A 25,068-nucleotide genomic window follows, 5' to 3' on the forward strand; every position below is an offset into this window, starting at 1 on the left:
AGGCTGCTTATAGTAAAGAAATTAACATTACATTCTCTGGCAACCGCTCTGGTGGACATTCCTGCAGTCAGCATGCTAATTGCACACTCCCCCAAAACTTGAGACATCTGTGGCATTGTGTTGTGTGACAATACTGCACATTTTAAAGACCGAGTGACAGCAGTAGAGTTGCAGAGACAGGCTGTACAACAGGGAGGCAAGAGGCACAGTTATAGTGTTGAGTCTCCAGTGGTGTTTTTATGTTGTATTTGTCTAAGTCATGAGCTGGTTAAAAAAGGACTAGGACTCTATTCCACTGGTCGTTGGTACAGTAAAAGTTGAGAAACGATGTACTATAGTGTACTGCCTATGTTCTGTGTCAGTAGCATTACTGTGTAAGTAGTCACAGGACGTTGGGCATTATAGAAATGTGCAATGCTCCACCATTACAGATGTACCATATAAAAGGTACAATATTACAATACATACTACGTCATTTTTTAAAATGTGTTGTATGTAATATTGTACATTTCTATAATGCACAACATCCCTGTTGTATTGTTTTACACTGAACAAAAATATATAAACGGAACTTGTAAAGTGTTGGTCCCATGTTTATTGAGCTGAAATAAAAGATCCTAGAAATGTTCCATACGCTCAAAAAGCTTATTACATCCCTGTTTCTCCTTTGTCAAGATAATCCATCCACCGGTCAGGTGTGGCATAGCAAGAAGCTGATTAAACAGCATGATCATTACACAGGTGGACCTTGTGCTGGGGACAATAAAGAGCTACTCTAAAACGTGCCCTTTTGCCACAACACAATGCCACAGATATCAAGTTTTGAGGGAGCATGCAATTGGCATGCTGACTGCAGGAATGTCCACCAGAGGTTTTTCCAGATATTTTAATGTTAATTTCTCTACCAGAAGCCACCTCCAACATTTCTTTTAGAGAATTTGGCAGTACGTCCAATTGGCCTCAACCGCAGACCACGTGTAGCCACGCCAGCCCAGGACCTTCACATCCACTTCTTCAACTGCAGGATGTTCTGAGGGTGGGGTGGACTGTGAAGATATACAAAAATGATGCATCTTCACAGTCCACAGTGTGCCATGTTTTTTATTTTTCTTCTCTTTACTCAGATTTTACTGTGCTAGCTTGAATTACCTGATGTGGAAGAGTTCAATGTGTTCATGGCTCTGTGTACTCAACAAAAAATATAAACGCAACATGCAACAATTTCAAAGATTTGACTGAGTTACAATTCTTATAAGGAAATCTGTCAAATTAAATAAATTAAGAGAAATATGCTTTTTGTGCGTATGTAAATTTCTTTGGGGATTTCTTTATCTCAGCTCATGAAACATGGGACCAACACACTTTACATGTTGTGTTTTTATATATTTTTTCAGTATAGTATTGTGGTTTTCCGAGCCTGTTCTGGACTTTGGGACTGAAGAGAACTCTAATGGCAGGTCTTGTGGTATAAGTATGGGTGTCTGAGCTGTGTGAACAGACAGTTCAAACGCATCAATAACTCTCACAGTGACGAGTCGTGATGCAGTCAATCTGTCATTCATTACAGTGAGATGGAAATTCATTCAGGGGTTCAAAAGACCCTCTGGTAAGCCATGTCTGCACTATATCCTTCCTCCCCTTCCTCGCTCCTCCCATTGTTCTACTTAGTTTGGCCCTCTGCCCTCTTCAAGACAATTCTTGGATGTGTCCATGCAGTTGCTAGGTGACTTGGTGGCAGTGTGTGTGTGTGTGTGTGTTCCATTGCCACTGAATAGGAGCACTGTTTCTTTCTGCTGAACCTGTGTTATGCCCACAGTTCTGGCGAGGACAGGCCGTATTTTCTAAGCAGCTCACATCACCCCACCTCCTGCCAAGCCCCTGCTTTCACAAGAATGTCCTGAAACTCCTGTAGCCACATGTTCGCCATGATACCCTGAAGGGAATCTTATGCCAAACGACTGTTTTTGATATACATTTTTTCCAAAAAGATAAAGCACAGTTGAAATAATCAGGAAACCTCATTCAGTTTTAGCCGACCTGTCACATCACCATGGCTGACACCTAATATCTTATTGCAGACCATTCCGCTGCTATTCCCCTATTCTAATAGTTAACTGTTAACGAGTGGTATAATTGGGGTAATTGATCTCTATCAACAGTGATGTTATGCTGCCGGGCAATGTTGACCCTCACGTCCAGGACCGTGCATGGTTCTTTGACTGACGTTCAACCCCTCCCTACTCTCTCTGTGTTCTCTCTTTTCAGGAAATCCCAGAGGCAGAGAGGAAGGACCCCAATGAGTTGGTCGGTGAGTACACAAACAGACAAACGTGTTTAAGACACAGGCACAATACAAACTTGGGGTGAAATATTTAGACTGCGGCCATCAGCCGTTATATGCTCAGACTGTTACATTTATAATGCTATGGTCTAAATCAGGGGTTCTCAACTCTTACTCTGTGAGGTCCAGAGCCTGCTGGTTTTATGTTCTACCTGATAATTAATTGCACACACCTGGTGTCCCAACTCTAAATCCCCAGTTAGACAGGAACAATGAAAAAGTGCAGTGGAACTGGCTTTGAGGTCTCGAGTTGCATTTGAGGGGTCTAAATAATGATTAACTGCTATAGATAGCTAGCAGTACTAGGGTTGGGGGAATTCCACCTATGTCCATTCGTGATTATGTACCCATAAAGCGTTGACATACCGGGGGTAATCAACCTGGGGTCTGCGGCCAACCGAAACAGAATTGCCTGCCCAGAGACGCATGCAATTTAACTTCACTAAAATGTACACTGTTTTTCCTGGCTTTAAACAATTTTCTATCAACTTTTGAAATTGGGATTGAATCAACATAAAAGCCCCTTTCAGTGCAAAAAAAGCCCAACTCTAACTCCGACTGAGTTGGTGATTGTGTTGTAGGCTTAGGAGCGCATCTGAGAAGCCTTGTTCTATTTTAAGGGCACGAGGGGCGTTTCTTCCATCACCCATGATCGAAGAGTAGCCTAGATATGCATTTTAGATCAGAGCAGAGCCGCTTGTAGATACGTGTACATTTGTTGATCTTCTTTGGTAGTTAAAATCTAATCAAATTTATTGGTCACATACACATGGTTAGCAGATGTTAATGCGAGTGTAGCGAAATGCTTGTGCTTCTAGTTCCGACAATGCAGTAATAACCAACGAGTAATCTAACAATTCCAAAACTACTACCTTATACACAAGTGTAAAGGGATAAAGAATATGTACGTAAAAATATATGAATGAGTGATGGTACAGAACGGCATAGGCTAGAGTACAGTATATACATATGAGATGAGTAATGTAGGGTATGTAAACAAAGTGACATAGTTTAAAGTGGCTAGTGATACATGTATTACATAAAGATGATATAGAGTACAGTATATACATATACATATGAGATGAGTAATGTAGGGTATGTGAACATTATATTAAGTAGCATTTTTTTAAAGTGGCTAGTGATTATATTTTTACATCAATTTCCATCAACTTCCATTATTAAAGTGGCTGGAGTTGAGGCAATGTGTTGGCAGCAGCCACTCAATGTTAGTGGTGGCAGTTTAACAGTCTGATGGCCTTGAGATAGAAGCTGTTTTTCAGTCTCGGTCCCTGCTTTGATGCACCTGTACTGACCTCTCCTTCTGGATGATAGCGAGCTGAACAGGCAGTGGCTCGAGTGGTTATTGTCCTTGATGATCTTTATGGCCTTCCTGTGACATCGGATGGTGTAGGTGTCCTGGAGGGCAGGTAGTTTGCCCCCGGTGATGCGTTGTGCCGACCTCACTACCCTCTGGAGAGCCTTACGGTTTTGGGCAGGGCAGTTGCCGTACCAGGCGGTGATACAGCCCGACAGGATGCTCTCGATTGTGCATCTGTAGAAGTTTGAGTGTTTTTGGTGACGAGCCAAAAATTATAGGGATTAAAAAAAGGGGGGTTTGTAAATCCTGGTGGATTGTAGTCTGATATTTTAAATAATTCTGAAAACAAATGTAGTTAGTCATAATAGAACATCAAAATTGCATTCACTGGAACAAAAGAAAATGTGCAACACAAACAGTGCAATGGACAGAAACAAAATATAGTCATTAGAAGCCAACACACAGCAACTTACCAGATATCATTAATTAAGCAACAATTATTTCATTGTAATGCAGTTTTACTGCATTTTAACAGCAGAGATTTTTTTGTAAGATGATGTGCACGTTTTTTTGCATGCTGGTAGCCTAGAGCAACTGCTATGGAAGTGAATGTGCACTACTGCCATAGCCTGTAGTAAAAGCATTTATAGATTCTCTAAATTAGGGACCCCCCTCTGATAGCTATAGGACTGCAGAGACTGTCTCAAATGTTTGCTTTTAATGACCTAGCAAATTCCATGACTTGGAGGTGAGATCACAATTCTTAGTTTTTTTGTTTTGATATTGACATTTCATCACCTGCCTACCTTGTGAATGACCTGCAGAGAGCTGCAACCAAAGTAACAAAGCCTACCATCAGTAACACACTACGCCGCCAGGGACTCGAATCCTGCGGTGCCAGACGTGTCCCCCTGCTTAAGCCAGTACATGTCCAGGCCCGTCTGAAGTTTGCTAGAGAGCATTTGGATGATCCAGAAGAAGATTGGGAGAATGTCATAAAAATATAACTTTTTGGTAAAAACTGAACTCGTTGTGTTTGGAGGACAAAGAATGCTGAGTTGCATCCAAAGAATACCTACTGTGAAGCATGGGGGTGGAAACCTCGTGCTTTGGGGCTGTTTTTCTGCAAAGTGACCAGGACTACTGATCCGTATAAAGGAAAGAATGAATGGGGCCATGTATCGTGAGATTTTGAGTGGAAACCTCCTTCCATCAGCAAGGGCATTGAAGATGAAACGTGGCTGGGTCTTTCAGCATGACAATGATCCCAAACACACCGCCCGGGCAACGAAGGCGATCTCAACCCCATAGAAAATCTTTGGAGGTAGTTGAAAGTCCGTGTTGCCCAGCAACAGCCCCAAAAAATCACTGCTCTAGAGGAGATCTGCATGGAGGAATGGGCCAAAATACCAGCAACAGTGTGTGAAAACCTTGTGAAGACTTACAGAAAACGTTTGACCTCTGTCATTGCCAACACAGGGTACTTTTTTCCCACCATAATTTCAAATTAATTAATTAAAACTCCTACAAATTATTTTCTGGATTTGTTTTTCTCATTTTGTCTGTCATAATTGAAGTGTACCTATGGTGAAAATTACAGGCCTCATCTTTTTAAGTGGGAGAACTTGCACAATTGGTGGCTGACTAAATACTTTTTTGCCCCACTGTATAACATATTTATTTAAATAGTCTATAAGCAAATAGGAATGTGTCACTTGTCCCTGCTGTGCACTGCGAAAACGCCAGTCGAGTTCACAATCGACGATGGCTATCAATCATCGGCGATAGACGATGCTGTTGTAATATCGCCCAACCCTAAGCAGTACAATGCGTCTTTGTTTGTCTTCCGACGGGGTAATTCAGGTTATAAATGTGCCACAGGAAACGGTCATACACCCGTTGGGCCTATGAGTCATGTGGTCAACTTATACTCACTTGCAGGTACACAAGCGGTGGGCGTTGGTGCAGCATTAGCTGACAGAAGGTGTGCGCGCGTGTGTGTGCGTGCGTGTGTGTGCGTGCGCGCGCGTGTGTGTGTGCGTGTGTGTGTGCGTGTGCGTGTGTGCGTGCTCAGAGCCAGGCAGGATATGAGTGTAACAAAAGCAGCAGGACGGCAGGAGAGAACAGGGAGTGGCCCTGGCTGATACACACTGCCCTACAGTGTTAGGCCATAAAACATTAGTATGTACCCATCATACCTTCACTTCCTCTACTGTGTATACTAGAGCCTGCTAATGCCAAAATAGAATGTCATACATGCTCTGTACAACCCCACCCCTTCTCCACATTACTCCCAACAAAACAGACGGGGAAATTGACAAAAGCTTTTTGAAAAACACAGCCACTGTCCAGTGTCTTAACTGTGACTCATCATCATGGCCTGAGACTGTCGCTGTACATTCCATCCCTGGGCCCATTCTGTTCCAATGGGTCGGCTTCTGTTAGGAGGAAATGTCACAGAGTTCTGGTCTAAAGGTCTCATGCAGTGCCAGGCCAGCAAGCAGCATGAAGATGGGCTTTGTCTGTTTAATGGTGGGAGTTGAATTGTCTGGCTGGCTGTTGAATGAGCCTTGAGCTCTGTCTGCTTCCGCTCTGGTCGTCTGGCAGTGACCTCCACATGTCTCACTGCCTTTCTCAATGCCGGTTTGTCTCACTGTCTGCCTGCCTGCCTTTCAATGTCAATTTTTGCAGCTTCTCTGTGTGTATCTGCTGAATATAGACTACACTCTGGACTAGCCCATGCAGTTGCCATATTAGAGCATGCGCAGACCAGCTGGAGGGTGTGTTTACGGACATATTCAATCAATCCTTATCCCAGTCTGCTGTTCCCACATGCTTCATGAGGACCACCATTGTTCCTGTTCCCAAGAAAGCTACGGTAACCCTGGGTCTCGACCCCGCTCTGTGCAACTGGGTACTGGACTTCCTGACGGGCCGCCCCCCAAGTGGTGAGGGTAGGTAACAACATCTCCACCCCGCTGATCCTCAACACTGGGGCCCCACAAGGGTGCGTTCTGAGCCCTCTCCTGTAGGGCCCTCGGAGTGTTATGTCAGGAAAATAACCTCACACTTAACAAAACAAAGGAGATGATCGTGGACTTCAGGAAACAGCAGAGGGAGCACCCCTCTATCCACATCGACGGGACAGTAGTGGAGAGGGTAGTAAGTTTTAAGTTCCTCGGTGTACACATCATGGACAAACTGAATTGGTCCACCCACACAGACAGCGTGGTGAAGAAGGCGCAGCAGCGCCTCTTCAACCTCAGTAGGGTGAAGAAATTTGACTTGTCACCAAAAGCGCTCACAAACCTTTACAGATGCACAATCGAGAGCATCCTGTCGGGCTGTATCACCGCCTGGTACGGCAACTGCTCTGCCCACAACCATAAGGCTCTCCAGAGGTTAGTGAGGTCTGCACAACACATCACCGGGGGCAAACTACCTGCCCTCCAGGACACCTACACCACCCGATGTCACAGGAAGGCCATAAAGATCATCAAGGACAACAACCACCCGAGTCATGTAATGTAAACATTGATGAAAAATGTATCACTAGCCACTTTAAACAATGCCACTTAATATAATGTTGTCATACCCTACATTACTCATCTCATATGTATATACTGTACTCTATACCATCTACTGCATCTTGCCATCTTGATGTAATACATGTATCACTACCACTTTAAACAATGACACTTTTATATGTTTACATTACTCATCTCATATAACCGATACCATCTACTGTTTTTTGCCTATGCCATTCTGTACCATCACTCATTCATATATTTTTATGTACATATTCTTAATTCCTTTACACTTGTTAGGTTTGTTAGGTTAGATTACTCGTTGGTTAGGTTAGATTACTCGTTGGTTATTACTGCATTGTCGGAACTAGAAGCACAAGCATTTCACTACACTCTCATTAACATCTGCTAACCATGTGTATGTGACAAATACGATTTGATTTATTGCTTTAAAAGCTTTGAACATCTTCCAAAAAAAGTGTTCATATTAACGCACGGTTGCTTTAATTTTCCAAAGAAAATACTCTTATCTTGCTATATCGAACCCCTGTTCAAGGTACTGTTATTCAGAAGTAGCTTAAGGCAGGCCTAGTCAGAGGTGATCATGCAGTGTGGGGCCTCTTGTGGTTTAGAGGGAGCTGTGATTTCAGACTAGGGTTGAATATTTTCCTGGTATTTTACAAAAGTTCCATCCCTAGAATAATGAATCACTTTTCCACCTGGGTAACCTGTTTTTTCCTGTCAAAACTGAAAGTGTCATTCAAAAGCATTATAAAGCATATAGATGAATTTTCGATCAAAGCTCTAATCTAAGCATGATGCCACCTGAGCCTGATGAGCCATACATAAAATACATTATGAGCCCTACACTAGACATTTAATGAGCCCTACATTAAATACATTATGAGCCCTACACTAGACCTTTAATGAGACCAAGCCCGAAAAAGCCCAAATTATTGTGCCGTTATCCAATACATATATGATATATAGGCTATTGCACGACATAAAAACATAGACGCATAGATCTAGATATAATAGCCTAGTGCCATCACACGTTAGCTCTTTCAAACTACCCGTGAGTTATATTGGCTGTTGTATTTAACATTCAACAAACAAGAGCTCGTGTCCCTTTTCTAATAGTCTATTGGTATAAGAAATGCAAAAAAAAAAAAAACAACGATGTCCAGCAAGCTGTCCTCGTCTAGATTTTCCTGCATGGGACTCCAAGAGCTAAGGAGTGTTTTTAAAGGAGAGAAGCCAGGTGCGTGCGTAATAAGTTAGAAGCTTATTATGCGTAAACTGTCATGCATTAGCTAAATATAAGGCTAATAGTGCATTGAATTTATTACCTGAAAGAGGTAGGCTAGACTTGCTATATATATATATCAGTCTTTAACAGGATTATCTATTTTAGATACAATTTGAATGGAAGTGAGAGAGCGAGGCTGCGAGAGAGTGCTCGTGCGTTCACTGATTTTTAACCAGCGATATTTGAGTGATGGGATATTTTAAAACTCTGTAGCTGCAATTGGAAAAAATGACATCTTTACCACTAGCACTTTGTGACATCTGCTGATGTAAAAAAAAAAAAAAAAGGCCGTTATAAATACATTTGATTGATTTTTAAAAATAAGGCGACCTCCCAAAACCAGATGGAGATGTGTAAATTAAACACGCATTCTGTCTTTATATTACTGTGGCATAGACTATGCTGCAGCAAATCTAGTCCTTCCTTACACAAGAACAAAACGTTACCATGATGAGATGATGGGCGTTGATGATTCATCATGCAAAGAGAAGGCCGCAGAGAAGCCAGATTTAGACATCACATATAATTTAAGTTCCATTTCAGGCCATGCTGTTCATATAAATAATGTATTTGAATTTACCGGTTTCTCGCAGTTATGTCTTCCGGGAGTGGTTTTGGGTGATCAATCTTGGTAACGAGTTCCTGATATTCAACCCTAATTCGGACCACTATCACTGTACAGTATGTCTGCTATGTGCCTGTTGCCGCACACACACACACATGGCAGCCTGTGTTCATGGAAAGCAACACATGCTCATGCTAGGGTCCTTGAATCGTCTGACGTGCCTGGTCAGGTTTTTCCCCACCCCAGGCCATGGTATTTTCTATTGTTCATAAGTGTTCATGCAGCCAAGTGGAATATTTGTGTTTAGTGTGTGCTTGTCACCGAGTACATAATTTACTCTGTTATGGTTTCTTTCTGTTTATTCTAGTGAGTGTGCGTGGACCCCTGTCTGTGCAAGTGTGTGTACTTGCTCAGTTAGCCACTCCTCCCTGTAGGAGTGTCATACCCCTCTCACCTACAGACAGACACAACGCAGAATGGAGTGGGGGAGGAGCGGCAAGGGTAGGGTCAAGCAGGGTCATGTGAGGGGTGGGGTTTTTCTTTTGGTTTAACCTGGGCATCAAACAAAACAAGTAAAAGACGAGGGAGACGAGTAGAGAGGGAGAGAGAACACTACCTGTAAGGACTGAAGTGGAGTGTGTTTGGTGCGGGAGGAGCTGCTTCACTACACAACATACTGTATGTGACCTACAATACAGGCTAAAGGACCCTACTTAACTGTTCTCACGTGAAGTGTACGTGCAATTTAAAAAATAAAAAGTTTCCTCAACCGTTTTAAAGCAGGGGTGTCGAACATGCGGGCCAGATCCAGGGGGAAGTGAACTCGGCAGCGTAGCCTAGTGGTTAGAGCGTTGGACTAGTAACCGGAAGGTTGCGAGTTCAAACCCCCGAGCTGACAAGGTACAAATCTGTCGTTCTGCCCCTGAACAGGCAGTTAACCCACTGTTCCCAGGCCGTCATTGAAAATAAGAATGTGTTCTTAACTGACTTGCCTGGTTAAATAAAGGTAAAATAAAAAATATAAAAAATATACTTTTTAAAATGACTTAAACCAAATTGAAACTGTGTAGAAATGATAATGGACCTATATTCCTACAATTTCTTGAGCCATGTAACCACATGGAATGAATGGGTCTAAATTAGACGTTACGCCAAATCCAACTGGAAACTATGAAATCAGGTTGGTTTCTGGATCACGGTGCACAGTCAGTCGACCGACATTCATAGTTTGACTGTCCAGGTCGCTAATAATCACTAGACAGTCAAGGAGCATCGACAGTTCCAAAAACAATAGATAGAGGACAATGTTTAGCAAATTTTGACAGCGAGGATATATAACCAATTTTCAGTGTGGCCCTCCGGAGCTAGTTGACGAATGAATGCGGCCCCCGGGGCAAAATGAGTTCAACACCTTTGATTTAAAGCCTTATTAGATTGATGGTGCTGAGTGACTGTAAAATACTCTCCCGCTGAGGAGGCTCTAGTGACACTGAAGAATGCCTGGCCTGGAGTCAGAGAAGGAATGGAAGAGTTGAGGAGAGAAGGGAGAGAAAGGAGGGAAGAGTTGAAAAAAGGGGAGCCTTGTTTCTCTTCACAGGCCCCAACAGACACTCCCTGACTGGGTGTGGTGCCTAGGTCTCGTACCAGGACCAGATGCTACAAACAAACAAATACACACACACACGCACACACACACACACACACACACACACACACACACACACAAAGAACAACTGTCAGCTTAGGAATGCACCAAACATGTTGATTCAACACTCACTGACTTTACAGACATAATTTCTGGGTTCACTTCTAAAGATAAAGAAGTAGCTGCTAGAATATCACCGGCTTCTATACAGCATCTATATCTGTCTGTCGTCTGCTCCTCTGATTGGTTGTTTCTCTCTGTATCTCCGCCCCAGCTCTGTTCTCAGAGAAAGTGAGGAACATGTCACCCGACAAGATCCGGATTCCCCCTGAACCACCAGGACGCTGCTCCAGTCACCTACAGGTACACACACACACCTGGGCATTTGTCTTCCACTCACACCCCTACTTACCTTTTAGTTATGTACTGTATCTACTTAACCGTATTTCGACTCACCTGAACTTGCCTGTGCTATGTCACCACCACTCTTGCACATCTTACATACCTGTGAAATTCCTCTTTCTAAACTGGTCTAAACAACCATCACTTTCACATTTGTCACACTGGCCTGCAGTACCACCATAGTCAGCAGTGACACGGTAAGCTCTCTGTCAACAAGTAGAGTAGCAGACTACTGGAGGAAGGACAGTAAGGGTGTAATGGCTCACCAAACCCACGGTTCGGTCGCTATTGCGGTTTTGGTTCACGGTTGGGTTTCGGCACAGCGGGGGAAAATTAAATGTAAACCGTTACTGTAGTTAATTTGAGTTTATTTAAGAAAATCCAAAGTGTTTGTATTGCTGATTCCACACATGATCATGAGTCATATAATGCCTGATGAGAGCACCATCAGGAATAACACTTTGCATTTTCTTAATTGAAAACACACAATTATGCAACAGCACTATGTGCAATATATGTGTGAAATCAATATGTAAACATGGCTTAGACCTTGTATAGGCTTATGCCATAATGTTTTCTTACAAAGAGATACATTATGCACACTTGTGTGACTGGTAACAGGAGCGTGTGTCTGTAGCACGTACTTCTCATTTCCCACTCCGGTGTAAAATGATGGGCTGTCACTGTCAAGCAGCTCTCTGTAGCCCTGGAGGTCCATCCATCGCAACGCAGGCTGCATTAGCCAATTGACAACTTCATCTTTAGTTTGCTTATATAGAGTGCGTAGTACCTGTTTGCTGAAGTGGGTGAAGTTGGTAACGTGGCTCGAGCACTTTCACGAGGTGCTGAAACCCCTATTCCTCTCAACGGCTGTGAGTGGGCACATATCCATGGCTATAAACATACCTATCGCTCTTGTAATTTCTTTGGCCCAGTCAGAATTGGCCACGAAGGGCTGCTTGAATGAAGAGGGGAGACAAAGTTTTTTTTTTTTTTTTGTTGTTGTTTCCCCCCCCCGTCTTGCTCCGGTGGTAGGAATACTGGGGTGATGTTGGCATAAAAACATGCTTGAGGTGTTGTCCGCTGTATTGGCCAGTGCTTCCCTACTCCAGTCCTCTAGTACCACCAACAGCACACGTTGTTGTAGCCCCAGACAATAAACACCGGCTTCAACTCATTGAGTGTTTGATTAGTTGACAAGTTGAATCAGGTGTTCTTGTCTTGGGCAACAATAAGTGTGTACTGTCAGGGGTACTCGAGGACTGGAGTTGGAAACCACTGGCATAGGTTATTCTTATTGAACAACGGTGACATACTCACTCTGTCCATCGCCTTTGTAATCTACTGGGAAGCCAAAAATGTTCCCAAACTGGAGATTTAAATGATGGAAAATCATCCTGGTTTATCGACCCCACCACTCGCCATCGTACAGAACTAGTTCCACAAAAGGACCGTTTGAAATGCGCCAATTAAGATTAGAATTTTGATTACAAAGTGTGCATAGGCTCTAGTTTTAACGGAATGGCCGGAACAAAAAAAATGATGCTCAAATTTACTTGAGGCATACACTGCAGCGTAGGCAGAGCCTGTAGGCCTTGTTTTTATTTTGGGGATATATTTTTATTGTATTCATTCAGCGTCACAATGCGGACTAAACCAAGGTCCACGTACCGAAAGGTTTGGTATGAACATGTGTACAGTTACACCCCTAGCAGACAGATACGGTGAGGGAAAAAAGTATTTGATCCCCTGCTGATTTTGTACGTTTGCCCACTGACAAAGAAATGATTCGTCTATAATTTTAATGGTAGGTTGATTTGAACAGTGAGAGACAGAATAACAACAAAACAATCCATAAAAACGCATGTCAAAAATGTTATAAATTGATTTGCAATTTAATGAGGGAAATAATTATTTGACCCCCTCTCAATCAGAAGGATTTCTGGCTCCCAGGTGTCTTTTATACAGGTAACGAGCTGAGATTAGGAGCACACTCTTAAAGGGAGTGCTCCTAATCTCAGTTTGTTACCTGTATAAAAGACACCTGTCCACAGAAGCAATTAATCAATCAGATTCCAAACTCTCCACCATGGCCAAGACCAAAGAGCTCTCCAAGGATGTCAGGAACAAGATTGTAGACCTACACAAGGCTGGAATGGGCTACAAGACCATCGCCAAGCAGTTTGGTGAGAAGGTGACAACAGTTGGTGCGATTATTCGCAAATGGAAGAAACACAAAAGAACTGTCAATATCCCTCGGCCTGGGGCTCCATGCAAGAGCTCACCTTGTGGAGTTACAATGACCACGAGAACGGTGAGGAATCAGCCCAGAATTACATGAGAGGATCTTGTCAATGATCTCAAGGCAGCTGGGACCATAGTCACCAAGAAAACAATTGGTAACACACTATGCTATGAAGGACTGAAATCCTGCAGAGCCCGCAAGGTCTCCCTGCTCAAGAAAGCACATATACATGCCTGTCTGAAGTTTGCCAATGAACATCTGAATGATTCAGAGGACAACTGGATGAAAGTGTTGTGGTCAGATGAGACCAAAATGGAGCTCTTTGGCCTTAACTCACCGTGTTTGGAGGAGGAGGAATGCTGCCTATGACCCCAAGAATACCATCAAACATAGAGGTGGAAACATTATGCTTTGGGGGTGTTTTTCTGCTAAGGGGACAGGACAACTTCACCGCATCAAAGGGACGATGGACGGGGCCATGTGTCCCGTCAAATCTTGGGTGAGAACCTCCTTCCCTCATCCAGGGCATTGAAATGGGTCGTGGATGGGTATACCAGCATGACAAATGACCCAAAACACACGGCCAAGGCAACAAAGGAGTGGCTCAAGAAGAAGCATATTAAGTTCCTGGAGTGGCCTAGCCAGTCTCCAGACCTTAATCCCATAGAAAATCTGTGGAGGGAGCTGAAGGTTCGAGTTGCCAAACGTCAGCCTCGAAACCTTAATGACTTGGAGAAGATCTGCAAAGAGGAGTGGGACAAAATCCCTCCTGAGATGTGTGCAAACCTGGTGTCCAACTACAAGAAACGTCTGACCTCTGATTGCCAACAAGGGTTTTGCCACCAAGTACCTAGTCATGTTTTGCAGAGGGGTCAAATACTTATTTCCCTCATTAAAATGCAAATCAATTTATAACATTTTTTATGTGTGTTTTTATGGATTTTTTTTGTTCTGTCTCTCACTGTTCAAATAAACCTCCCATTAAAATGATAGACTGATAATTTCTTTGTCAGTGGGCAAACGTACAAAATCAGCAAGGCATCAAATACTTATTTCCCTCACTGTAAGTGTGTATGATGTACTGAAATTGGCGGGGTATGAGAACAGATGAGGTGTGTGTCTGAGATATTGGTTTCTAGGTTGTAAAATGCCCCTCCTGCCAAAGTCTGAGAAGAGTTCAATGCCAGCTGCCAGACAAGCAGTGTTCTGCAGTTGTTGGTAAATGTTCAAGAATGTTCCAGACTGTTGAAGAGCAGAATCCTCCAGTGGGAGAATAACATCAACATGTAGGAAGAGACAGACAAAACATCTCAGTGGTCAGCTCTCTGTCAATCAACATTCCATCCCTCTAGATACGGTCTCTCAATCCTTACACTGGTCCAAGGTTTTCCTCAGAAATAAGTTGGCATTCTCGGTAGACATTGCCATCATGCACAGATCTAGGATCAGCATATTCTTCCCAAATCTTAACCCTAACAATGAGGGAGAAATATGCAACACTTAGATCAGTAAATGTAGGTGTTGAGGCAGGTGAAGATGAATGTTTTGGTGAGTGAACAGCTCAGCACTTTATAGCATTGCCTCATGGTGTGCGCACACACCTACTTAATGGGCTAGCGGTTCAGAGCGTTGGACCAGTAACCAAAAGGTTGCTGCTTCAAATATTACGTTCTGTCCTTGACAAGGCAGTTAACCCACAACTGTTCCCCTGGAGCTGACGACGTCGACTGAAGGCAGCCCCACGCACCTCTGATTCAGAGGGTTTGGGTTAAATTTAGAAGACACATTTCGGGTGGAATTAAATCAGTTGTGCAACTGACGAGGTATATCCTTTCCCTTCTCTTAATTACCCCTCTATCAGGTGAATCACTGATGAATCATTACCTTGCCTCGGGCTGCAACTAACACCAGCACACACAGGAAGGGCTGGGGACAGTTAAGACTCAGGCCAATGAGTAGCCAGGGTGTGGTCTGTATTGTTTTAGTATGCCTCATTATTGTACTGGCCCTCATTATTGCCATTGTATCTCAAATATAAACATCACAATACTGTTGTCCTACTATTTGGCCTAATTGAACTGACTGTTTTGAGTACTGCTCTGAGGTCTCAGAAACTGCAGACACACAATGGCTCCATTCAGAGCCCTGTCAGTCAGATATACAGTACCAGTCAGACGTTTGGACACCTACTCATTCAAGGGTTTCTCTTTATTTTCTACATTGTAGAATAATAGTGAAGACATCAAAACTATGAAATAACATATATGGAGTCATGTAGCAACCAACTAAGTGTTGAAAAAATCAAAAATATATTTTAGTTTCTTCAAAGTATCCACCCTTTGCCTCAACAATCTTCACCTGGAATCCTTTTCCAACAGTCTTGAAGGAGTTCCCACATATGCTGAGCACTTGTTGGCTGTTTTTCCTTCACTCTGCGGTCCAAACCATCTCAATTGGGTTGAGGTCGGGTGATGCAGAACTCCATGACTCTCGTCTTGGTTTAATAGACCTTACACAGCATGGAGGTATATATATTTTGATTGTTTAACACTTTATTGGTTACTGAATGATTCCATATTTGTTATTTCATTTCGTTTTGATGTTTTCACTATTATTCTACATTGTAGAAAATAGTACAAATGAAGAAGAACCCTGGAGTGAGTAGGTGTGTCCAAACGTTTGACTGGTTCTGTATGGGTCAAGACTGGAGTAAAGACCCTGGCTTCAGCCTTTGCCAAGTTCAGCTGCCATGTTTCGCATCAGTTAACACACTGTAGGGGCTAAGCTAACTTGTTACGCCTCTCTACCAATTGACCAGTCATTTTGTGCTGTTCATACACTGGTAGGTTTGGAGGCCGGAGGTCGCAAGTTCAATTCCAGTTATGGACAACTGCACCTGGCTTTACTGATATATCTAGGCTTGTGATCCATACACATCACAACAGACAAACAAAGTGCTTGTCGTAAAAACTATACTAGTGGGGATTTGACACTTTATGTTATACTGATCAGATATGTTGGTTTTCTGTCAACAGGAGAAGATCCAGAAGCTGTATGAAAAGAATCTACATGGAGACTTTGACACAAACAACCACATTCAGAAGAAGAAAGAGTTCAGGAATCCCAGGTACACACACACACTAATTCATGCCACACACACACACACACACACACACACACACACACACACACACACACACACACACACACAGAGTTATGACCACGTCGATCATACATGGGATGCTTTTCCAGATACTTTCGTTGACATGTCAATGTGTGTCTTTGCAGTATCTATGAGAAACTCATTCAGTTCTGTGGCATTGATGAACTGGGAACCAACTACCCTAAAGACATGTTTGATCCTCATGGCTGGTCAGAGGACTCTTACTATGAGGCACTGGGTAAGGAAGTCATTGGTGTGAATGTGTGCTTGTTTGTGGCTATACAGTGCCTTGCGAAAGTATTCGGCCCCCTTGAACTTTGCGACCTTTTGCCACATTTCAGGCTTCAAACATAAAGATATAAAACTGTATTTTTTTGTGAAGAATCAACAACAAGTGGGGCACAATCATGAAGTGGAACGACATTTATTGGATATTTCAAACTTTTTTAATAAATCAAAAACTGAAAAATTGGGCGTGCAAAATGATTCAGCCCCCTTAAGTTAATACTTTGTAGCGCCACCTTTTGCTGCGATTACAGCTGTAAGTCGCTTGGGGTATGTCTCTATCAGTTTTGCACATCGAGAGACTGACATTTTTTCCCATTCCTCCTTGCAAAACAGCTCGAGCTCAGTGAGGTTGGATGGAGAGCATTTGTGAACAGCAGTTTTCAGTTCTTTCCACAGATTCTCGATTGGATTCAGGTCTGGACTTTGACTTGGCCATTCTAACACCTGGATATGTTTATTTTTGAACCATTCCATTGTAGATTTTGCTTTATGTTTTGGATCATTGTCTTGTTGGAAGAGAAATCTCCGTCCCAGTCTCAGGTCTTTTGCAGACTCCATCAGGTTTTCTTCCAGAATGGTCCTGTATTTGGCTCCATCCATCTTCCCATCAATTTTAACCATCTTCCCTGTCCCTGCTGAATAAAAGCAGGCCCAAACCATGATGCTGCCACCACCATGTTTGACAGTGGGGATGGTGTGTTCAGGGTGATGAGCTGTGTTGCTTTTACGCCAAACATAACGTTTTGCATTGTTGCCAAAAAGTTCAATTTTGGTTTCATCTGACCAGAGCACCTTCTTCCACATGTTTGGTGTGTCTCCCAGGTGGCTTGTGGCAAACTTTAAACAACACTTTTTATGGATATCTTTAAGAAATGGCTTTCTTCTTGCCACTCTTCCATAAAGGCCAGATTTGTGCAATATACGACTGATTGTTATCCTATGGACAGAGTCTCCCACCTCAGCTGTAGATCTCTGCAGTTCATCCAGAGTGATCATGGGCCTCTTGGCTGCATCTCTGATCAGTCTTCTCCTTGTATGAGCTGAAAGTTTAGCGGGACGGCCAGGTCTTGGTAGATTTGCAGTGGTCTGATACTCCTTCCATTTCAATATTATCGCTTGCACAGTGCTCCTTGGGATGTTTAAAGCTTGGAAAATCTTTTTGTATCCAAATCCGGCTTTAAACTACTTCACAACAGTATCTCGGACCTGCCTGGTGTGTTCCTTGTTCTTCATGATGCTCTCTTTGCTTTTAACGGACCTCTGAGACTATCACAGTGCAGGTGCATTTATACGGAGACGTGATTACACATAGGTGGATTGTATTTATCATCATTAGTCATTTAGGTCAACATTGGATCATTCAGAGATCCTCACTGAACTTCTGGAGAGAGTTTGCTGCACTGAAAGTAAAGGGGCTGAATAATTTTGCAAGCCCAATTTTTTTGTTTTTGAATTGTTAAAAAAGTTTGAAATATCCAATAAATGTCATTCCACTTCATGATTGTATCCCACTTGTTGTTGATTCTTCACAAAAAAATACAATTTTATATCTTTGTTTGAAGCCTGAAATGTGGCAAAAGGTCACAAAGTTCAAGGGGGCCGAATACTTTCGCAAGGCACTGTATGTGCTTGCCAGTCTGTGGTAGTCCTATCAGATGAACAGTTTTCATTCCCTCCCTGCAGCCAAAGCTCAGAAGGTAGAGATGGATAAACTGGAGAAAGCCAAGAAGGACAGGACGAAGGTGAGGGACACGGGCGCTTTTATTGACTTGAAGAGGGGACCTGAGGTAACCTGAATTCCAATACACACGTTTTCACCCCCCCACACACATATAAAACAAAACCATGCCTGCTCTCCTCTTAACCCCATCCCCAACCTCTGTTTAAAACATATTCACTACATGGCCAAAAGTATGTGGACATCCAAGTTGAACATCTCATTCCAAAATCATGGGCATTAATATGGAGTTGGTCCCCCCTTTACTGCTGGTTCCCTCTGCTCTTTTGGGAAGGCTTTCCACTAGATGTTGGAACATTGCTGCGAGGACTCGCTTTCTTTCAGCCATGAGCATTTGTGAGATCAGGCACTGAGGTTGGGCGATTAGGCCTGGCTCGCAATAGGTGTGACACTTCAATCTGAAATGTATTCGATGGGTTTGAGGTCAGGGCTCTGCAGTTCAGTCAAGTTCCTCTACACCGATCTCAAAAAAACATTTCTGTATGTACATTTCTGCTGAAACAGGAAAGGGCCTTCCCCAAAGTGTTACCACAAAGTTGGAAGCACAGAATTGTGTAGAATGTAATCGTATGCTGTACTGTTAAGATTTCCATTCACAGGAACTAAGGGACATAACCCGAACCATTAAAAACGGCCCCAGACCATTATTCCTCCTTCATCAAACTCTACAGTTGGCACTATGCATTCGGGCAGGTAGTGTTCTCCTGGCATCCGCCAAACCCAGTTTCATCCGTCAGACTGCCAGATGGTGAAACGTGATTCATCACTCCAGAGAACGCGTTTCCACTGTTTCAGAGACCAATGGTGGCAAGCTTAACAACACTCCAGCCGATGCTTGGCATCGTGTGCAGCTCCACGGCCATGGAACCCTATTTCATGAAGCTCCTGATGAACAGTTATTGTGCTGACGTTGCTTCCAGAGGCCGTTTGGAACTTGGTAATGAGTGTTGTAACTGATGACAGACAATTTTTACACGCTACGCGCTTCAGCACTCAGCAGTCCCGTTCTGTGAGCTTGTGTGGCCTACCACTTTGCGGCTGAGCAGTTGTTGCTCTTTGACATTTCCACTTTACAATATCAGCACTTACAGTTGACCACGGCAGTTCTAGTGGGACAGAAATTTGATGAACTGACTTGTTGGAAAGGTGGCATCCTATGACGGTACTACGTTAAGTCACTGAGCTCTTCAGTACAGGCCATTCTACTGCCACTGTTTGTCTATGGAGGTTGCTCGATTTATTTATTTTCCCCGTCAGCAATGGGTGTGGCTGATATAGCCGAAACCACTCATTTGAAGGGGTGTCCACATACTTTTGGTTATGTAGTGTACCTGTTCAGAGAAAATAGCTTTGCCAACCCTGTACGTACGTTTACTCCTCTCCTTTACTGTTTTACCAATCACAGAACAGGCCGTTCTCTTTTATCAGTCTGTGTGTCAGGGGCATGTTGCCACCAGCAGCCTCTAGTTTATTCTCTCCACACACTTCCAGAGAAGTGTCCTGCCAAGAGATTAAGGCTCATCACAACACAATGTCAGCACAACCCAGCCTGGCTCCGCTCAGCCCTCTGCAGTATGAGTATGGTGAAGTATTTTGTCTCCTCTCTCCTCTCCTAGATTGAGTTTGTGACGGGCACTAAGAAAGGGACAATCCCCACCAATGCAGCAGTTCCCACCACCAATACAGCTACTACCACAGCTACAGGTACACTCACATCACACACAACTGTGTTCCAAATCAACCCCTAGCCCCAACTCCTAGACAGCTATCACCACTAACACCTCTTCTACTGTCACTGGCAGAGAGATGAGCCCCCCACACTCCATAGAAACATTATCATCCCTGGCTGATTTAGGTTGTGACCTTCCTGAAAGAGAAAAAGGTCAAGATTATAGAGTATATCTGGTTCCCTTTCTCTCCCGTTCACTTTCTCTCTCTCTCCCGCCTCTCTCCACCCCCAGCAGAGGCTCAGAAGAGGAAGAGTAAGTGGGACTCTGCAGTGCCCGTGACCCTGGCCCAGCCCGCACTGCTCACTACCACGGCTACCCTGCCAGGGGTGGTCTCCGTGACAACCACCGCCAGCGGAACCAAGACCACCGTCATCTCCGCCGTTGGCACCATCCAGAAGAAAGCTAAGCAGTGAACCGGCATGGGGAGAGGAAGTGTGTGTGTGTGTGTGTGTGTGCGCGTGCGTGCGCATTGAGCTGTGTGGCTGTATTACTAAATGCAAAAGAGGGAGGGTGAAAGAATGTCTTCAGACAATATGGATGTCACATGAACCTCTGCATCTCTACTGCCGTCGGTCTCTGGGATTGGATCTACAACATTTGGTCAAAGGACTCAAGCCTGACTTGAGATTCAATGAGACAATTTTTCTGTCATTTCTGCATTGATATCAACATAAGGTTCCTTTTTCATCCAGCTCTCCAGTCAGCACCCTGTTGAAGTTATGCATTGATCTGTCTTTTTTCTTCTGTCGACAAGAAAGTGTTTTGATGTTAGCTAAAGACTATCCATGGGGAAAACCACCCTACCTAGAAAGTAGCCTAGTTATGGCATAACTTGCTAGCCTCTTGACTGAAACTTGAGTTAGTTTCTTTATTCCATCCTCCAGTAAAATGGTTTCTTACAGTATCAACCCACCTGTTATGGTACAGTATATATTACTATTAGTTTTGGGCTCTATAACATAATTTCCTTTCTACCCACAGTGTATAATTGTGCTATTTCCTATGTTCTGTGTTTTGATCATCTACTGGACAGACTATGGACATTGGCATCAACGTTTCTTGTCTCATTTTCAATGGCCTATTCAAAGAGCTTAGCGGAAATATTTTTTACAAATGTACATATATCACTGATGATGATGATGATGATAGGATGGTAAATAAAACAAACGTCATACTGCCTTTTCAATTGGAGTGTGTCCATTCTTGTTCGGTCATCTTGGGTTCAACAAACTGTATTTTATACATAAGATATAAGTAGTATTTGATCATACAATTATTTTCATGCTGTTCTCTAAAGCTTTGAATGTTCTGTCCAGGAAATTAAGGAATGTTATTGTGTGTTATTGTGTTCCAGATCTATTGACTGCAGCCACTGGCCTGAATCTGGCCAGAGGAATTTCTGCTTCGCTGTCTCCCTTTCATTCGCTCTCCTCTCTTTAAATTTTCCCCTTCTGTCTCTTTTCTATCCACTACCCACGTTCTCTCTCTCCCCCTCTTTCCGTCCATCTATTTCTGTGCACTTTGTGAATTTATGTGGCCAGGTGCGGTTGTGATTTACATCCATCCTTCACCTCTTCCTTTTCTTTCATCCCTCTCTTTATCGGACTTTAATTCCATCCAGCAGGAACGATAACACACCGCCCCGCCCCCGCAGTCTTCTGAAGCACAGTTGGAGGTCAAAGTTCAGAATCGGAGTAGTCTACTAGAGGAAGTCAGATCAGCTTACACTCAACAGATCACCATATCACCAATAGACTTGAGTGCTTGTCAACCACCACCATACCCCAGGGGTTAAAGTTCTTCGTAACTGCGAAGGATATCTGTCATAATGTTTCTGGAGAGGTCGTTTTTGAGATCTGTACATCCGGGCTGGTTTGGAGATGACAGCCTTAAACAGACAGCGTGTCTAGAAACATGTCTGTTCACGAAAAGTATTCCCAAATAAATGTATTCTCAAATATTGCAAACTCAACAAAAAAAGTAACGTCCTCTCACTGTCAACTGTGATTATTTTCAGCAAACTTAACATGTGGAAATATTTGTATGAACATAAGATTCAACAACTGGAACGTAAACTTAACAAATTCCACAGACATGTGACTAACAGAAATGTAATAATGTGTCCCTGAACAGGGGGGGGGGGGTCAAGATCAAAAGTAACAGTCAGTATCTGGTGTGGCTACTAGCTGCATTAAGTGCTGCAGTGCATCTCCTCATGGACTGCACCAGATTTGTCAGTTGTTGCTGTGAGATATTACCCCACTCTTCCACCAAGGCACCTACAAGTTCCCAGACATTTCTGGGGGTAACGGCCCTAGCTCTCACCCACCGATCCAACAGGTCTTCGCTGGCCATGGCAGAACACTGACATTCCTGTCTTGCAGGAAATCACGCACAGAATGAGCAATATGGCTGGTGGCATTGTCATGCTGGAGGGTCATGTCAGGATTAGCCTGCAGGAAGGGTACCACATGAGTGAGGAGGATGTCTTCCCTGTAACGCACAGTGATGAGATTGCCCGCAATGACAAGCTCAATCCGATGATTATGTATTACACCGCCCCAGTCCATGACGGACCCTCCACCTTCAAATCGATCCCGCTCCAGAGTACAGGCCTCGGTGTAATGCTCATTCCTTCGCAAATCTGGCCATCACCCTTGGTGAGACAAAACCGTGACTTGTCAGCGAAGAGCACTTTTTGCCAGTCCTGTTTGGTCCAGCAACGGTGGGTTTGTGCCCATAGGCGACGTTGTTGCCGGTGATGTCTGGTGAGGACCTGCCTTACAACAGGCCTTCAAGCCCTCAGTCCAGCCTATTGCGGACAATCTGAGCACTGGTGGAGGGATTGTGCATTCCTGGTGTAACTCGGGCAGTTGTTGTTGCCATCCTGTACCTGTCCCGCAGGTGTGATGTTCGGATGTACCGATCCTGTGCAGGTGTTGTTACACGTGGTCTGCCACTGCGAGAATGATCAGCTGTCTGTCCTGTCTCCCTTTATTGCTGTCTTAGGCGTCTCATGGTACAGACATTGCAATTTATTGCCCTGGCTGGCCACATCTGCAGTCCTCATGCCTCCTTTCAGCTTGCCTATGGCATGTTCACGCAGATGAGCAGGGACCCTGGGCATCTTTCTTTTGGTGCTTTTCAGAGTCAGTAGAAAGGCCTCTTTAGTGTCCTAATTTTTCATAACTGTGACCTTAATTGCCTACCGTCTGTAAGCTGTTAGTGTCTTAACGACCGTTCCACAGGTGCATGTCCATTAATTGTTTTTGGTTCATTGAACAAGCATGGGAAACAGTGTTTAAACCCTTTACAATGAACATCTGTGAAGTTATTTGGATTTTTACAAATTATCTTTGAAAGACAGGGTCCTAAAAAAGGGACGTTTCTTTTTTTACTGAGTTTATTTTCTCTGCACTGAATTGACATGCATGATTGTTGATGACACTCCGATATTTAGATGAAGGGAATCAAATAGTATATAATGCGCACCACAGCGGCGCTCAACTCAGACAGCAGTATAGCCTACTGTAGCTCTTGGCACAGTAATTGAAAGCCGATATACTTTATCACTTATTTATATAATCCTTCAATTGCGCATGTGGCATCGTTTTACAACCGGAGTTTCAAGCATGGTTTAGACCAGTGGTACCCAACCTTTTTCGGTTAGTTTACCAACATCTGAATTTAGCTCTGCCTGCAGTAGGCCTACTACTGAAGTACCCCCTCGTGCATTTTACCAGTAGACCTCATGGGTCTTCTCCAGTACCCAGTGGATAGGCCAAGTGCTATTTGCTGCTATTTTTGACGTGTAATGTTATTAAAACAAAATCCGACAACTCCATAGTTATAATAGTTGGCATATTTACCTAGTTGGCTTGTTTTCATGTGTTCTACGCAAGATAATATTCCTTTTTTATTGTTTTTATTTGGAACACAACAAATACAAAAAAACAGAAGTATAGAAACAGGTTTATGTACTCTTAACAGACAGGGGTGTAACATATCAAGATTAATTTTCTATTTGTTAAATACTTTTAGGGTGCGTATTGCTTTTTTGTTTTTACATTTACTGATTATTTCAAAATAATATATAAATTCTATCTTAAATAATGTGAAGAGGGGTTTGTGCTCTAACTCACACCAAAATCTTCTGACATAAGAACAGTCCCAAAATAAATGGTCAAGAGTTTCTGGGTCACAACCACAAAATACACATTTGTTATCAATAGCTATTTTAAATCTGTATATAATAAAGGTCTTTACAGGGTAGATTCTATGAATTATTTTGTATGATACTTCACCTTATTAGATATACAATATTTACCAGATAATAACGGAACTTTGTTCCAGTTCACTTGTCCTTGGGCTGCATTCCAGTACATTAGCAGAGGGAATAGTAACATATTGACATTGTTTCCTTATATACATGTTATTACATTTGTAGTTTAAAATGTCAATTCCTTCTAATTGTATTGAGGCTAAGAAATCCTCAACAGTTGCACTTGGAGTATTGTTATATTCCCCTAAAATAAGAATAGTACCTTTAGGGACAGCTCTAACAACAACTTGATACTCCTCAGGAGTGAATGTAACATTGTGTGTTCGAATAAGTTCTGGATAATCATATAGTTGTCCATCATTATTCAATAATTGTTTAACCCAAATAATACTGTTGTCAAACCAGTTCTGGAAAATAAAGACTTGTTTTGTATTTTATGCCTTTATTATTCCAGATTGTATACCTATGTGGGGAAAAATTGTGTTTGTACATGAGGTTCCAAGTTAGAAGTACTT

The 25,068-nt window shown here is 43.0% G+C and overlaps 1 protein-coding gene across 4 annotated transcripts in view; it reads left to right on the top strand.

Moving 5' to 3' along the window:
• sap30bp (SAP30 binding protein) overlaps window positions 1-21,457 on the top strand; it is a 43,895-nt gene extending 22,438 nt beyond the window's left edge. The window contains exons 4-10 of one of the 4 annotated variants that reach the window (XM_035734458.2): window positions 2,266-2,308; window positions 10,980-11,068; window positions 16,388-16,479; window positions 16,641-16,753; window positions 18,487-18,590; window positions 20,158-20,245; window positions 20,503-21,457. In XM_035734458.2, coding sequence (XP_035590351.1) covers window positions 2,266-2,308; window positions 10,980-11,068; window positions 16,388-16,479; window positions 16,641-16,753; window positions 18,487-18,590; window positions 20,158-20,245; window positions 20,503-20,684 — 711 coding nt within the window. In that variant the 3' untranslated portion in view covers window positions 20,685-21,457. The remainder of the gene's footprint in view (window positions 1-2,265; window positions 2,309-10,979; window positions 11,069-16,387; window positions 16,480-16,640; window positions 16,754-18,486; window positions 18,591-20,157; window positions 20,246-20,502) is intronic. The other 3 variants (XM_035734459.2, XM_035734460.2, XM_035734461.2) reach the window with 3 other exon arrangements.
• Window positions 21,458-25,068: the final 3,611 nt, after the last annotated feature.

Source organism: Oncorhynchus keta, chromosome 24, assembly GCF_023373465.1.
Source record: "Oncorhynchus keta strain PuntledgeMale-10-30-2019 chromosome 24, Oket_V2, whole genome shotgun sequence".
In the NCBI taxonomy this organism is placed as follows: Eukaryota; Metazoa; Chordata; class Actinopteri; order Salmoniformes; family Salmonidae; genus Oncorhynchus; species Oncorhynchus keta.